Here is a 15,653-nt window from a genome sequence, read left to right on the forward strand (position 1 = left end):
GCTGCGTCTTTCTGGTTTAAGTTTGTAAAAATGTCGAAGCGCAGGAAAGTTGATGATGAATGTCGCGTCTTTCAAGAAAAAAGGACAACGGATTTCTTTTTTGTAGAAGTGAAAGGAAAACCAGTATGTTTAATTTGTGGAGAATCTCTCGCTGTTCTAAAGAAAAATAATATTGAAAGACATCATACCACCAAACACGCAAAGTATAGCACTCTGCAGGGATCGGAACGAGCGGAGAAAATAAAGGTGCTCAAACATAATTTGATTGCACAGCAAACTTCCTTCACACGACCCAGAAAGGAACTGGACAGTGTGACTGAGGTGAGTTATGTGGTGAGTTCACTACCGTCACATTGAAATGATGATAAGGTAAGTCTGAGATCAAATATAAGCACTACATGCCATCAGCATAATTTATAAAGCCTGTATTATTTGGCTGTGTGTTGCATCATTGTAGTATGTGGCCCGTGACCAGATATGTAATTATTAATCTGGCCCTCGGTGGATAAAAGGTTCCCCACCCCTGGTTTATACACTCACTGTCCATTTTATCAGCTTTACTGACCATATAGAAGCACTTTGAAGTTCTACAATTACTGACTGTAGTCCATCTGTTTCTCTGCATGCTTTGTTAGCCCCTTTTCATACTGTTCCTTAATGGTCACGACTCTCCCAGGACCACCACAGAGTTGGTATTGTTTAGGTGGTGGATCATTCTCAGCATTCAGTGACACTGATATGGTGGTGGTGTGTTAGTGTGTGTTGTGCTGGTATGAGTGGTCCACTCACTGTTCACTCTATTAGACACTCCTACCTAGTTGGTCCACCTTGTAGATGTAAAGTCAGAGACGATTGCTTATCTATTGCTGCTGTTTCAGTTGGTCATCTTCTAGACCTTCATCAGTGGTCACAGGACGCTGCCCACAGGGCGCTGTGGCTGGATGTTTTTGGTTGGTGGACTATTCTCAGTCCAGCAGTGACAGTGATGTGTTTAAAAACTCCAGCAGCGCTGCTGTGTCTTATCCAGTCATACGAGCACAACACATACTAACACACCACCACCATGTCAGTGTCACTGCAGTGCTGAGAATGACCCACCACCATGGGCGGATCTACCGGGGTGGCATAGGGTGGCAAATGCCACCCTAAAAGAAAGCCTTGCCACCCCTGCTGCCACCCCAGTTGGCAGCAACAAATTAAAAGAAAAGTTATGGCCAATTTGCAACGCTGCCACTCTGACACAGTCAAAAACTGTTTGCTTTCCCTCTCATACATCTGCCACTCATCACCTGTGTCTTACCTTAATGCCTTTCCTTTGATAATGCCCCACCTACAGTAGTGTTACCATACTTTTATCTCCTATTAATGAGATTACATTGTATGGTCACTTATTCCTAATATGAACTGTTTCACATGAAACCTTAAATGCAAGACATTGATTGCATGAGATTAAGTTTGTCTGTATGAGTTTGTAAATGGCAGCCCGTGCCCTTTTGTAGTGTGTACATACTATTTCTCATCTCAACTGTGATAACTGTGATTAAATTCAGTATAAATACGTATATATTTGCCATATGTTGCCACCCCTCAAAAATCCCTGCCCCCCTCTCGCCACCCCATAAATATTTTTCTAGATCCGCCCCTGCCCACCACCCAAATAATACCTGCTCTGTGGTGGTCCTGTGGGGGTCCTGATGATTGAAGAACAGGGTGAAAGCAGGAGAGATGTAGAGAAATGTAGAGAAACAGATGGACTGCAGTCAGTAATTGTAGAACTACAAAGTGCTCATATATGGTAAGTGGAGCTGATAAAATGGACAGTGAGTGTAGAAACAAGGAGGCGGTTTTAATATTATGGCTGATCGGTGTATTATTATAATGGAGGGCCTAGCATAACAAAAGGTTTTTTTGTTTTTTTTTTAAATGTACATAAAATGATTGCCATGAATCTGAAGCTGATGTTACACAGGTAAAGCTGTCCAAGGTAAGGCAAGCTCTACACTGCTACATAAAACTGCCTCAAAAAAGGTGTTTGTACTCTGAAACCTTGACTAATGTTTGTAGTTGTTAACATGCACAAAGAAAAGCAAAAACAGGCGTTTCTTTCTTTTACAGCAACCTCTAAGCCCATTGTGATGTAAAAAAGGAATTCATTTTTGGTGGTTCTGGGATTACAGTACACACAAAAGACCACTTTTCTCTTACATAACATTGTAATGGGGGCAGTGTATCTAAACCTGTTTTAATGGCACAGAGAAGTGCAGTCAGCTCTAGTCAGTTGTAATAAACAGTATGGTTAAGGTAAAGTTAAATGAAATTTAGAAAAATTCCTACTACACCCCTATCTTAATTATTTAGCGTTGGAGGTATATTTTTGACCCAGCAGATTTTGTCATACATTCAGAACTAAAAAGGATGTGTTTAGGTCATATGGTCACAGAATAAAAACAGCTGATATAATTGACCGACCAATAATTGCTTTTAATGTCGCCTAAAGGTGTAAATAAACCTCCATTCTGAACTACATGTTTATTGTTTCACCAACACAGAGCTACTCGTCCTCTTTTTCCTTTTCTACTTCATTACTGGATAGTAGGAATCTGATACCATCTGTACTGCCCATGCCCCTCAGTTAAACCTGCAAAACCTGAATCTGTAGAACATATTTAAGGTTTGCAGATCCCATGGGCTTGTTTTAACATGTGAATTTAAAACCAATAAAAAATATATTGAGAAAGGAAAATTGAGGGGGGCACTCAGGTGGTGCAGTGCTCTGTTATGCTAGCCACACTAGGAGATCTGGGTTTAAGTCTACACAGACATGGTTGGCTGTGTCTGATGGGGTTCTGGTCGAAGCCCTGCAATGGACGGCCACCCCATCCAGGGTGTTCCTGCCTTGCACCTTGTGTTTTTTGGTGAAACTGGAACCGACTCAACCCTGACCAGGAAAAATCGTTTGATGGAAATGTTAACTTATTATTATTTATTTTGTTTTTTTGTAATGCTTAAAAATACTTATACTTATACTGGTTAGGAAAATCGTTACTTTTACCCATTTACCATTGTTAAAATACCTGAAATGCCTAAACTTAATCAGAAATATTTAAGCAAAAGAAAAATGCCCCTATGCCCTACTGGCATCACATAAGATTACAGTAGCCAGCTTGATGCTGTAGGGCAGCGGCCAAAAACCTTTTTAGCACCACAGACCGGTTTCACGGACCGACGGGGGCGGGAGGATTTAATATAGAATAACTATAGAATGGAAAATCAGTATGAATCCTGAGCTTTTTTCACTGCAACGAGACACTGCTCCCACCTAGTGGTGATTAGAAACAATAACACCCGAAGAGTATTGGAAATTGAATTGCTCCTGTAGCCATCTCTAATTATTTATCCTTTCTGTGCAACCCGGTAATAAATGACCCACAGACCAGTACCGGTTCGCGGCCAGGTGGTTGGGGACCACTGCTTTAGGGCAGGCAACTGTAATTCTCATCCAGACCACTATCCTGTTCTTCTCTCGCTCTTGTGGATGACAGACGCACTTTTCCCTCCTCCTCCCCTATCTTCCCTGCTTGGCTTCTCCTGTATTGTATTATCTCGTCTACTCTACTCTACAGAGTTTTTCTTAGCACAGCTCCTCAAAGAACAAATTATGGAATTGGTTAAATGGTCTCTGAATGCTATTGACACCATCTTCTCATCGAGAAGTTCGGGTTCGGGGGAACCCACATGCCCCGACGGAACGCAGATGGCAGGATACGCGATGGACTCGTGGGGGAAGTGGAGGGTCGTGTGCCTGGCACCTCTTTCGTTGGAGGACGTAGAGGATGTTTACCTATTCGGAATTTTGATTGTGGGGTTTTTGCTGATTGGATTAGGCTTTGCCCTGCTGTATCGGGAAATTAAAAGAGTTGGGTCAGTTGTCAAAGGTCCCCAGAAACTGCCCAATTTGATTGAGATGGTGGGCAGAGCCGTTGGAACTCAGACTGTGAATATTAGTCGCAATATGGATTCAATCTTGGAGAAACTAACGGTTTTGCGAAATGAGATGAACCAGAGACGCATTCATTCTGAGAGTTTGTGTTAAATTTTTATTAGTGCTCAGACAAAACAACAGTCATTTCTGCTCTTGGCTCCCCTGTTATCAGCTACGGCCTCGCTGATAAGTAAATTCCTCCAGAGGACCTGCTGCGATGTACCGACCCCCCTTCACTGACTGTTTTTCATTCTGGGCAGTAAGACAGCCATGTTATCGCGAACTTTGTACAGACTTTTCTTGCTGCAGGAATGGAGGATTGACAGAACTTTTCCCGAACCCCAACCCAACGTCTCCACTCTCTTAGCTTAATCCCACCAATACGGCAGGACGGGTCTGCAGTGCACGCCGGCATACTGGCTGCGAATCGCTGGGGCTGCTTGTCGTAGTTTGGTTACTTTCCTATCCCCACATCCCTAACCCATGGCTCGTTGTGTGACTATGTTATGTTCTTATGTTTACATGTGCTTGTGTGCTGTAAGGAGCTTTTTTTCGTGTTATTATAGTGTGCTCCTTAGGGAGCACAATGTGGTTGCTGGTTTTTTTATCTCCTACTCTCCCAATGTGTTACCATTTCTTGTTTAACGATGTGAATTTCCCCATTGTGGGACTAATAAAGGATTATCTTATCTTATCTTAGAGATCGCCCATGCTCACCCCACACACCTGTGCCTGCCACTTCCTTCCCTTCTTATAGACTCTTATGTACACATACTTTGTAAATTGTCACCAATTATTGACACATTCCAAACTGTTTCATGGTGTGTTTTCTAAAGTTAGCACACTAAAAGTGATATTACCCTGCACCACAAACTTTGTGATTCTTAATTATTCTTGCTTTAACTGTGTTAAAAATGATTTATTTCTCTAGACCTCAGTTGTCCACGTTTTGATGACAGTATTGTGTAAAACCTGGAACAATTAAGACAAATAAGAAATAATTGTGAAACAAATAAAAACTGTAAACTTCAGAAGCTGTGAACATTAATAGATTATTTCAACTGTAATGTGGGTGTAAATATTCTATTTAATTTTATAATCATGTTTATTATTTGAATAAAAGCAAGAATAAAGTGCTTCAGCTGGTCAGGAACAGAAATTGAGCTTTAAAAATGAATATTTTATAAATAGTCAGCTGGTCATAAAGTACTTGTGTGACTACACAAACCTAACATATAATCATTTTAATAATTGATTTACTTTAACTAAAATAATTTCATTCTTTCATTATTCATTGAATAGTGGCTTTGTATATTAGATGTTGCATAACAACATGGCTTCTGACGTACTGGGTTTAATTATCAATTCTAAGAAACATCTGTGAGTACTTGTTTGTTCTCTTCATGGCCACAAAATTTTTTTAGGTAATCAGGTTTCTTCCAACCTCTTAAAAACATGTACATATTGTCCCTGGGTGTACCAAATTGTCCCTTGGTGTTTTTGAGTAAATATATGTTTCCCTGTATTCAACTGTTCTGTAGTTTTTTCAGCTTTTAGTAAGAATTAAGGGACCAGGTTTCATAAGGAGATAAATCTGTAAATCTGTCATAGTGTTTATTCAGACTGAACAAAACAGCCTGCCAAAATGAGCTACTCACCAGTCGCAGTGGTTGTTTGCCAGTAAAAGTACTGAACTATTGATTGGAAGGCTGTGGGTTCAAGCCCCACCACTGCAAATTCTGCTGCTGTTGTGCTCTTGAGCAATCCATTAACTCTCGACTACTTGAATTCTGTCCTGCACCAATCGTAAGTCACTTTGTATAAAAAGCTAGTTGCTAAAGCTATTTACTTATTAGTAGCTGGGCATTAAAATATTCCTTTATCATTATTACCTTGGTGACGGTGATGTAAACAAACAGTTTAAAGGTGAGCTTATAAGCCTAGCTGTCAGTCTCGTGAGCTTAGACAGTACTGTCATTATTAAAAATGACACATGAGCTTATGGTTTATTCATCTTTATTAGCTGCTTCATTCTGATCAGAGAGATAGTTGGCCTCCTCTGAAACACTTGACACAAGTTGGGAATACATCCAAGACAAAACGACAATCCACTGTTAATCCACCCATGTTTTGGAAAGAAAATCAAACTATAGTTCCCAAAAACCTAGAGCTGTGCTACACCCATTATACCTCTTGTTCAATCCAACCCCAAAATTCTAAGTTAAATTTACATTAGACAGACACTTCTATAGAGGAAACATTATTAAAAGTATTGAGCAAATATTAACATATAGAATCCAGTTATGATTTATAGTCAGCACTGTAGTATTACTGACAAGCATAAGAGTTCCTGAAGGCACATAATAAAATTCTATTTAGAGTCCAGACATGGGGCACATTCAAGGACGGATTAAGGATAGTCTGGGCCCTGGGATTTACTCAATTTAATCGGTGTCAAAGATAGCATTCATCAGACAAATTGCTTGTCTTAAATTTAAATAATTGCAAAATTGCTAAATTAATTTGTGTCTCTGCGCTTAAGAGAAATTGAACATAATAATTTCGAAACACTACAAATTCAGAAACATTAAGTAAGGGCCTGCATCGCATATTTGCAACAAAACGTCTGTTATGAAATATGGTAGCTTGCCTGGCAATTTGTAGGTCCCTAGAAAGTCAAGGAGCCATGGTAAACGACTTCTATGGAAGTCAAGGGCCCCATAACAGGGGCCCTCGTGATCAAGGGCCCTCTAATGGTATGCCCTGCTCTTCTCTAGGGCCCCCTGGTAGGGGCTCTCATAACCAGGGCCCTCTAAAAATATGCCCCCCTCTTTCCTAGGACCCCTAATAGCCAGAAGTCGAAGTCAGAGCAGTGCCACAACGCCTCATCCATTTTCATAAGGGGCCCAAAAGCATGGCTAGGGCCCAAAAGCATGGCTAGGGCCCCCAAAAGCATGGCTAGGGGCCCCAAAAGCATGGCTAGGGCCCCCAAGAGGCCCTGGGGTCAAAGTCCCTAATAGTCAGAGGATCCTTAAAATGGAGGGCCCTCGGAAATAAAAAATATATTGTATCATAAATGTTGATAGGCATCGCAAAATGTTTTGGGCCAGGGTCCCCCTGGGGCCCCCTGACCTCAAGGGCCCCTGGGCGCTGGCCCCACTGGCCCGGTCAGTAATCCAGCCATGGGCACATTATGTTCTCTCTTCACTGAAAAAGAACAGTGCAATTTTAGACCCAGTCCATGTTTCAAATCACACCCAAAATGTTCATGCTTAAAAGTGACTAAGAGGGAGTGTTGTTCTACTGGTTGAGGGACTTTGTGTGTTTTGTTTAATTTTAATGCCAGTGCATCGAGAGAAAAACACGACGTTATATTACAATTTTACCACAAGATGTCGCTGTCGATCCTGTTTGTGATTGACACCCTGTCTACGTTAAGTTACACCGATGAGGCATAACATTAAAACCACCTCCTTGTTTCTACACTCACTGTCCATTTTATCAGCTCCACTTACCATATAGAAGCACTCTGTAGCATGCAGAGAAACAGATGGACTACAGTCAGTAATGGTAGAACTACAAAGTGCTTCTATATGGTAAGTGGAGCTGATAAAATGGACAGTTAGCGTAGAAACAAGGAGGTGGTTTCAATGTTATGGCTGATCAGTGTATGTCAATGGAAGGCAGAGCCCCTGCTGTCTCAAGAGAGTACTGAATTGTACCTAACAACATTTTTATAGGATGTAGGAATTAATTGAGCGGTGGGGACGGGGTGCCAGTCCATCGCAGGGCAGACACCCATACACACACACATACACACACCCATTCACCTATAGGGCAATTCAGTGTCTCCAATTAACCTGACTGCATGTTTTTGGACTGTGGGAGGAAACCGGAGCTCCTGGAGGAAACCCACGCAGACACGGGGAGAACATGCAAACTCCACACAGAAAGGACCCGGACCGCCCAGCCTGGGAATCGAACCCAGGACCTTCTTGCTGTGAGGCGACAGTGCTACCCACTGAGCCACTATGCCACCCTTAATAGAACTTTAATATTAGAATTGTTCTAGCTGTGTAGTAACTCTTTCTTTTTGTTTCATAATTATGAGGCACTAAAATAAGGATTTTAATTGGCTTAGTCCTTTAGCTGTCAGTCCCTGTGGCAGAAAACAGCTGATCTAAATAGCCAGACATTTCCAATTTTGATTTGTCAGTCTATAAAACTGTGTCCCAGAGCTCTGTAGGCCTATTCAATGTTCCTCTGGCTTATCTGCTAACCGAACCATAGCTTGTACCACTGTCAGTGGGTACTCACCATGGTCGCCTGTGAGCACCACTTGCTTTTTCAGAAATATTTGACCCAGTATTCTGGATATATAACAATTTGGCCCTTATTAAAGTCATTTAGGCATTTATGCTGCCGGTATCCATTGCATTCAAGACATGAGTGTACGAGTGTCATGACTGAGCTCCCGTGTGCCATGCCCCCCTCTCCGTGTGCACACTCATTCTCCTACAATACCTCAATTTTGATTGGTTCCCTCAGCTAATCAGCCCCAGCTGCTCCTAATTTGGGAGCAGTTATAAGTAGAGCTGAGGAACAGGTTTGGTGGGAACTATTGGACTTTTGTTTGGCTTTCTTTGACTTTGGTTTGATGTCTGTTCATGACTCTGTTTGGCCTGGTTTTGTTCGACTACTTTTCATGACTCTGTTTGGTTTGGTATGTTTCCATGTTTCCACATTCATAGTCATGTTTCTAGCTCAGGTTTAGTCATTGCTTTTAGTCAGGTTTCTAGCTCATGTTCATAGTCACGTTCATAGTCAGGTTTCTAGCTCATGTTTATAGTCACGTTCATAGTCAGGTTTCTAGCTCATGTTCATAGTCCCGTTCATAGTCAGGTTAATTGCTCTTGTCCATAGTTATGTTCATAGTCATGTTTCTAGTTTATGTTTATTTAGCTGTGTTTAGTTTTGTTTAGCATTGTATGTTCTAGTTTTGTCTTTTGTTATTAATAAATCTCAGTTTGTGTTCACATCTCTGCGTGTGTCCGCCCCTTTTGTCTTGTCTTTGTCTCAGCCTTAGCCCCACCGTGACAACGAGTAACTACTGTATCATAAGCCCAAAATGTACTATATCCCTGCCCATGACATGCACAATTATTTTGGCTCATCAGTGTATAATTTTCATAATTAATTTCATGAATTTAGTATACTAAAATAGCATCGTTAAATGCACTACCCTATTTTACAACATGGTATGCATCCAATTCCAAAACTAAACATTCCATACCTAATGTTCTAATGTCTGTTTCTATTTACACAAGGATACTCGTGAAATTAGGAGGATTTCATCCTCATCAGGTAATGCTTTGACAGCATTCTCCACCAAACACTGAGATCAAATACACCAAGGCAGCTGAAAGCAATAGTAACAACAGGACCATTTTTGGTTTGCCCTGTTGCAGTTGTTGTAGTCTTTAATATACACCATGGTCTTTACAGCACTACCTTCAGATCTATTGCAGTTGTGTTGTTTTTAATCTGGTGCTTATACTAGCTCACTCCTTTGGTGATTCTGTGATGGTTGCACTTAAGCAATCAGCAGTCTGTTTTGTTTCACACTTCAGTCTTATGATTTGCCTTGGCATGATTGGTCCCTGGCCAACAAGGTTTATGTTCGAATAATCAATGCTTACTAAGCAGGAAAACAATATATAAATAAATGTGATATAAGCTTTAGCTTAAGACCTGTTTTAAAATAGAGTAAAACTACACTTTAACATTATAATAGTTATAGGCAAACATGCAGTTTCAAAATCAAGCACTAGATATGTGTCTCACTGATGTCTTGTTCTGTCTTTACAGGCTTGAGGCCAATGTAGTTTCCAGGTACATGATGTTTCCCTGTTTTACGGTCCAAAGGAAGGTCACTTGCAGGGGTGCAAAGAACACGTAGTCTCTGTGTAAGGTCAGAAGATTAAAAGATCAAATATATCATTGTTAGAAAATAGTGAATGTATAAGTTTTGAGCTTTGTATTATTTATCTGTAAAATATTAATTAAAGCTAAAAGTGTGCAAACATTATTTAGCATTTTTAGTCAGGAGTAGAACGTACCTGTTTCAGCGAACCACTAGAGGTGAGGAGAGCGTAGATCATCCAAAGAGGAGCCAATAGGGTTGAAGAGAGAGTTAACCACCAGCCGAAAATGTAGCCCCACCAGGGGTATTCAAGTGTATTGTTAAACTTCAGTGGAGTGAACTTCACCAGAGAGAAGACGAACGTGCCCTAAGAGGACAAGATGTAGAATTATAAAATGGATTTGAGTTGCTGCATTTGTGTCAGAGATTCATGAACTCACCATGCAGACTAGTGGAGTGATGTACTTCCAGCAATATTTCATTAAGCATACTGGACGATAACCAATCATGTCCTTAATATTATCATATAAGCGGTCTGCACCTAAGAGAAAAGAATATCATATTATCATGAACCTCAACATAGCCACTTACGTAAGTCTTAGACCTACTTGCATTACTATGTGTTTATGTTTAAGGTAAAGTGAAAAATTCTAAATTGGGATTGGGGGGGTTTATTTATTTATATATTAGAATTTTAATGTCATGTTTTACACACTTTGGTTACATTTATGACAGAAACGATTACACAAGATTCATCAATTTACAAGTTTAATGTTAAACACAGTCATGGACAATTTTGTATCTCCAATCAACCTGACTTTGGACCTGTCTTTGGACTGTGGGAGGACACCGGAGCTCCCGGAGGAAACCCACACAGACACAAGGAGAACATGCGAACTCCACACAGAAAGGACCCGTACCGCCCCACCTGGGAATGGAACCCAGGATCTTCCTGCTGTGAGGCGACAATGCTACCCATTGAGCCACCGTGCCACCCTCGGGGGTTTTTAAGAGAGCATTGGAATAAGTAAGTCAAGATCTATGCTTAATACATCTCAGTTATAATGATTACACTTTATCTACTGTTAATAACATTTGTGCTTAAATAGAATACACTAATCTACAGTATTAGTAGTGTTAATAGTATAGACAGTTTTCTGCAATACTGTAAGTACTCACCATACACCCACCCAATACACACTGATTCTAGAAGGCCAAATATAAGAACTGTAACCCCACTGAAAGAATAGTAATCAAACAACTGGAAAATATACAAGCCGCCCTGCAAAACAAAACCAGCAGTGAAAATAGGTTGCAGCAGAAGCATGGCTTTAAGATTCTTGTGCTAAACAATGTGAAAATTTATTGGAGCCTTTTGTCAAAAGGTCCAGTGCCAGAAAAACCACTTTAATATTTTATGAATGAAAGCTTAGATGTTAGACACTAATAACAGAATATAAGTGCAGAGTAACAAGGATATCATGATTACCTCTGTTACTAAAACCAGACCAATGAGAAAGCAGACAATGGAGATGAAGAGCAGAAGCAGTGTGCGCCGATGACCAATACTGAAGAAGGAAGGAAAGAGGTCTGCTATGCTTGTTATCAGTGATTCCAAACCCACAAACTAAAATAAGAATCAAAATACAGAACAGAAATTCACCTTAAATCTATGCTGTTACATTGTTGACATTTACTCCAATCAGCCATAACATTAAAACCACCTCCTTGTTTCTACACACACTGTCCATTTTATCAGCTCGACTTACCATATAGAAGCACTTTGTAATTCTACAATTACTGACTGTAGTCCATCTGTTTCTCTACATACTTTTTTTGCCTACTTTCACCCTGTTCTTCAATGGTCAGGACCCCCACAGGACCACCACAGAGCAGGTATTATTTGGGTGGTGGATCATTCTCAGCACTGCAGTGACACTGACATGGTGGTGGTGTGTTGTGCTGGTATGAGTGGATCAGACAGCAGTGCTGCTGGAGTTTTTAAATCCCGTGTCCACTCACAGGGTGCTGTGGCTGGATGTTTTTGGTTGGTGGACTATTCTCAGTCCAGCAGTGACAGTGATGTGTTTAAAAACTCCAGCAGCGCTGCTGTGTCTTATCCGGTTATACCAGCACAACACACACTAACACACCACAACCATGTCAGTTTCACTGCAGTGCTGAGAATGATCCACCACCCAAATAATACCTACTCTGTGGTGATCCTGTGGGGGTCCTGAGTCCTGACCATTGAAGAACAGGGTGAAATCAGGCTAAAAAAGTATGTAGAGAAACATATGGACTACAGTCAGTAATTGTAGAACTACAAAGTGCTTCTATATGGTAAGTGGAGCTGATAAAATGGACAGTGAGTGTAGAAACAAGGAGGTGGTTTTAGAATGGTGTATAAGTAAGAACAGGCATGCAGGAAGACACATGGGGAAAGGCTAACTGAATATAAAAGGGTAAAGCAACGCCATTCAAACACTGCATGGCAGTAATGGTACCAGCTAATAGACTTTATCCTTGCTGTTACAGGTGGTAGTGTTATTAGTCATCTCAAATTTCATCTGATGTTTTGTGACATTATAGCGCTTTATAATCAATGTTTCTTAATCTGCCACATAAAGACTGGGTTGTTAAATGTGTTAACTGAATGTTGGCCAACCTACTGTTTAAATAATAAACTTTCTTAACTAATCAATAAATAATAAAAAGTCAAAGAAATAACTGCCAGTACCCAAGAAAGGAAGACGTATTCATGCAAATTAGATTTTTAGATGTTCAGAAAATATAGAGAGCAGAATTTCATTAGCTGTGCAATAACTGAGCACTGAACTATTTGGGTGTAATATTGCTAAATTAGTAAACTTGATGTATTAGACAGCACAGAAATGATCAGCTTCTGCTGGAGGGCTGTGTCTCAATCTGCACACAAAATGCCATACAGTGCAATTAGAATAGTAGCTTCAATATTGATCAAAATCTAATTTTGCACACTACATTTACATTTTCAGCATTTAGCAGACGCCTTTATCCAAAGCGACTTACATTACAGTTACAGTATACAGTCTGAGCAATTGAGGGTTAAGGGCCTTGCTCAAGGGCCCAACAGCAGCAAACTGGCAGTGGTGGGGCTTGAACCAGCGACCCTCTGATCACTGGTCCAGTACCTTAACCACTAGGCTACAGCTGGCCCTACCTGTTAGTATATAGGAAGTATATATACTAGTTAGTATATAGGAAGGTATTTGGAACACAACAGCTCACTGTACAGTGTAATACAAGTTTATTGCTCCTATGTGCATGTGATGCTTCTTATATGTTTAATTTGTTGCATATTCCAATTCTTCAGTTTTCACTCTCTTGAGCACTTTAGCGCTCCCTTTCTCATGTTTTCCTGTGCCTATATGTAAGAAAGTGGTTTTTTTTACACGGACCTCAGTGTCCAAGCCCAGCAAAATGACCATGATGAAGAAACTAACAGCCCATAGTTGTGGAACAGGCATCATTGCGACTCCTCTGGGGTAGGCAATGAAGGCCAATCCTGGACCTGTCAGAACAAACAATACTGTTAATAAATTTTACAATATTCAATAAATTAAGCTTTATTGTTATTCATGTGTAATGGTTTGAGTAATCTTGCTGAACAATAGAGCGGAAGTCACCTGATTCTGCCACTGCTGAAATATCTATTTCCTGTTCATAGGCCATGAAACCCAAAACAGAGAAGATGGCAAATCCAGCCACGAAGCTTGTCCCACTGTTCAACAAGCACAGGTAAACACAGTCCCTGCAAAGGAAAGTAGTCAAAGAGTTATCACTAACCACCTCATTGTTGTGACAAAGTAATTAATAGGTTGGTTATTGAAAATGGACAGTACAATAAAATAATCCATACAACTAAACAAAACTTATAACACAGGATTTTTGCAAGTACAGGTCTATGTATGTTTAATTAATATTATTGTATTTCCAGGTAGGTAACATTTTTGTTTAAAAAAAAAAAAAGAACAAATTTATTTGTGAAACTAATCTTCTATTCTTTTGCTGACTTTATTATTGAAATATACTGATTAGCCATAACATTAAAACCGCCTCCTTGTTTCTACACACACTGTCCATTTTATCAGCTCCACTTACCATATAGAAGCACTTTGTAGTTCTACAATTACTGACTGTAGTCCATCTGTTTCTCTACATACTTTTTTTAACCTGCTTTCACCCTGTTCTTCAGTGGTCACGACCCCACAGGACCACCACAGAGCAGGTATTATTTGGGTGGTGGATGATTCTCAGCACTGCAGTGACACTGACATGGTGGTGGTGTGTTAGTGTGTGTTGTGCTGGTATGAGTGGATCAGACACAGCAGCGCTGCTGGAGTTTTTAATTACCGTGTCCACTCACTGTCCACTCTATTAGACACTCCTATCTAGTTGGTCCATCTTGTAGATGTAAAGTCAGAGATGATCGCTCATCTATTGCTGCTGTTTGAGTTGGTCATCTTCTAGACCTTCATCAATGGTCACAGCTTGCTGCCCACGGGGCACTGTTGGCTGGATATTTTTGATTGGTAGACGATTCTCAGTCCAGCAGTGACAGTGAGGTGTTTAACAACTTCATCAGCATTACTGTGTCTTATTCACTCATACCAGCACAACACACACTAACACACCTCCACCATGTCAGTGTTACTGCAGTGCTGAGAATGATTCACCACCTAAATAATACTACTCTGTGGTGGTCTTGTGGGGGTCCTGGAATTGAAGAACAGGGTGAAAGGGGGCTAAAAAGCATGCAGAGAAACAGATGGACTACAGTCAGGTCAAGTCAACTTTATTCATATAGCGCTTTTTACAATAGACATTGTCTCAAAGCAACTTTACAAAATCCAGGACCAACAGATACAAAAACCCCTGTTGAGCAAGCTGAGGGCGACTGTGGCAAGGAAAAACTCCCTGAAAATTACAGGAAGAAACCTTGAGAGGAACCAGACTCAGCAGGGCCCATCCTTCTTGGGTGGTCTGGAGGATACTTTAAATAAATACACGATTTACACAAAGCAGTCAGTAATTGTAGAACTACAAAGTGCTTCTATATGGTAAGTGGAGCTGATAAAATGGACAGTGAGTGTAGAAACAAGGAGGTGGTTTTAATGTTGTGGCTGATCAGTGTATCTTGAAATATTGTGTTTTGTTAAATAATAAAACTTTGACTTATTATTAGATATTAAAGATATTAGATTTTGGGTATAAAGAATGGACCCAAGCTGCCTCCATAACACAATTTATATTAAGTTCACATACTTGTAACAGTTGTTGTTGTACTTGTTGTAGCTTCCTAAAGAAATAAGGCAACCCATACAGACAGCATAAGAAAAAAATATCTGTGTTCCAGCATCCATCCAAACCTACATGACATGAAATATAATAGCCGACAGTCAAGCAAAGAAACAAAACAAATGAAATCTACTAAACAACTAAAACAATATATATATATATATATATATATATATATATACACACACCAACCAGGCATAATATTATGACCACTGACAGGTGAATTGAATAACAATGATTATCTCTAAATCACGGCATCTGTTAGTGGGTGGGATATATTAGGCAGCAAGTGATCATTTTATCCTCAAAGTTGATTAGTTAGAAGCAGGAAAAATGGGCGACAGGATTTGAGTGAGTTTGACAAGCGCCAAAATGTCTCCAAAACTGCAGCTCTTGTGGAGTGGTCCA

The 15,653-nt window shown here is 40.2% G+C and overlaps 2 protein-coding genes across 2 annotated transcripts in view; one reads left to right on the forward strand and one right to left on the reverse strand.

Moving 5' to 3' along the window:
• On the forward strand, positions 1-10,132 carry LOC134317153 (general transcription factor II-I repeat domain-containing protein 2-like). Its single transcript, XM_062997885.1, has 2 exons — positions 1-321; positions 9,851-10,132. Exons 1-2 carry the CDS (start codon positions 31-33, stop codon positions 9,854-9,856), a joined length of 297 nt encoding a protein of 98 aa, XP_062853955.1. The 5' UTR covers positions 1-30; the 3' UTR covers positions 9,857-10,132.
• The window catches only part of LOC134317151 (sodium- and chloride-dependent GABA transporter 2-like), a 19,115-nt gene continuing 12,869 nt past the window's right edge, over positions 9,408-15,653 (reverse strand). Inside the window, exons 8-15 of the mRNA XM_062997884.1 lie at positions 15,213-15,316; positions 13,574-13,698; positions 13,346-13,458; positions 11,395-11,532; positions 11,085-11,187; positions 10,346-10,446; positions 10,102-10,272; positions 9,408-9,944 (exon numbers count right to left, since the gene is read on the reverse strand). Coding sequence (XP_062853954.1) covers positions 9,810-9,944; positions 10,102-10,272; positions 10,346-10,446; positions 11,085-11,187; positions 11,395-11,532; positions 13,346-13,458; positions 13,574-13,698; positions 15,213-15,316 — 990 coding nt within the window. The 3' untranslated portion in view covers positions 9,408-9,809. The remainder of the gene's footprint in view (positions 9,945-10,101; positions 10,273-10,345; positions 10,447-11,084; positions 11,188-11,394; positions 11,533-13,345; positions 13,459-13,573; positions 13,699-15,212; positions 15,317-15,653) is intronic.

This window comes from Trichomycterus rosablanca, chromosome 6, assembly GCF_030014385.1.
Source record: "Trichomycterus rosablanca isolate fTriRos1 chromosome 6, fTriRos1.hap1, whole genome shotgun sequence".
Lineage (NCBI taxonomy): Eukaryota > Metazoa > Chordata > Actinopteri > Siluriformes > Trichomycteridae > Trichomycterus > Trichomycterus rosablanca.

Excerpts from the sequence above, each read along its gene's own strand:
- LOC134317153 (XM_062997885.1), top strand. The coding sequence starts at position 31 with ATGTCGAAGCGCAGGAAAGTTGATGATGAATGTCGCGTCTTTCAAGAA.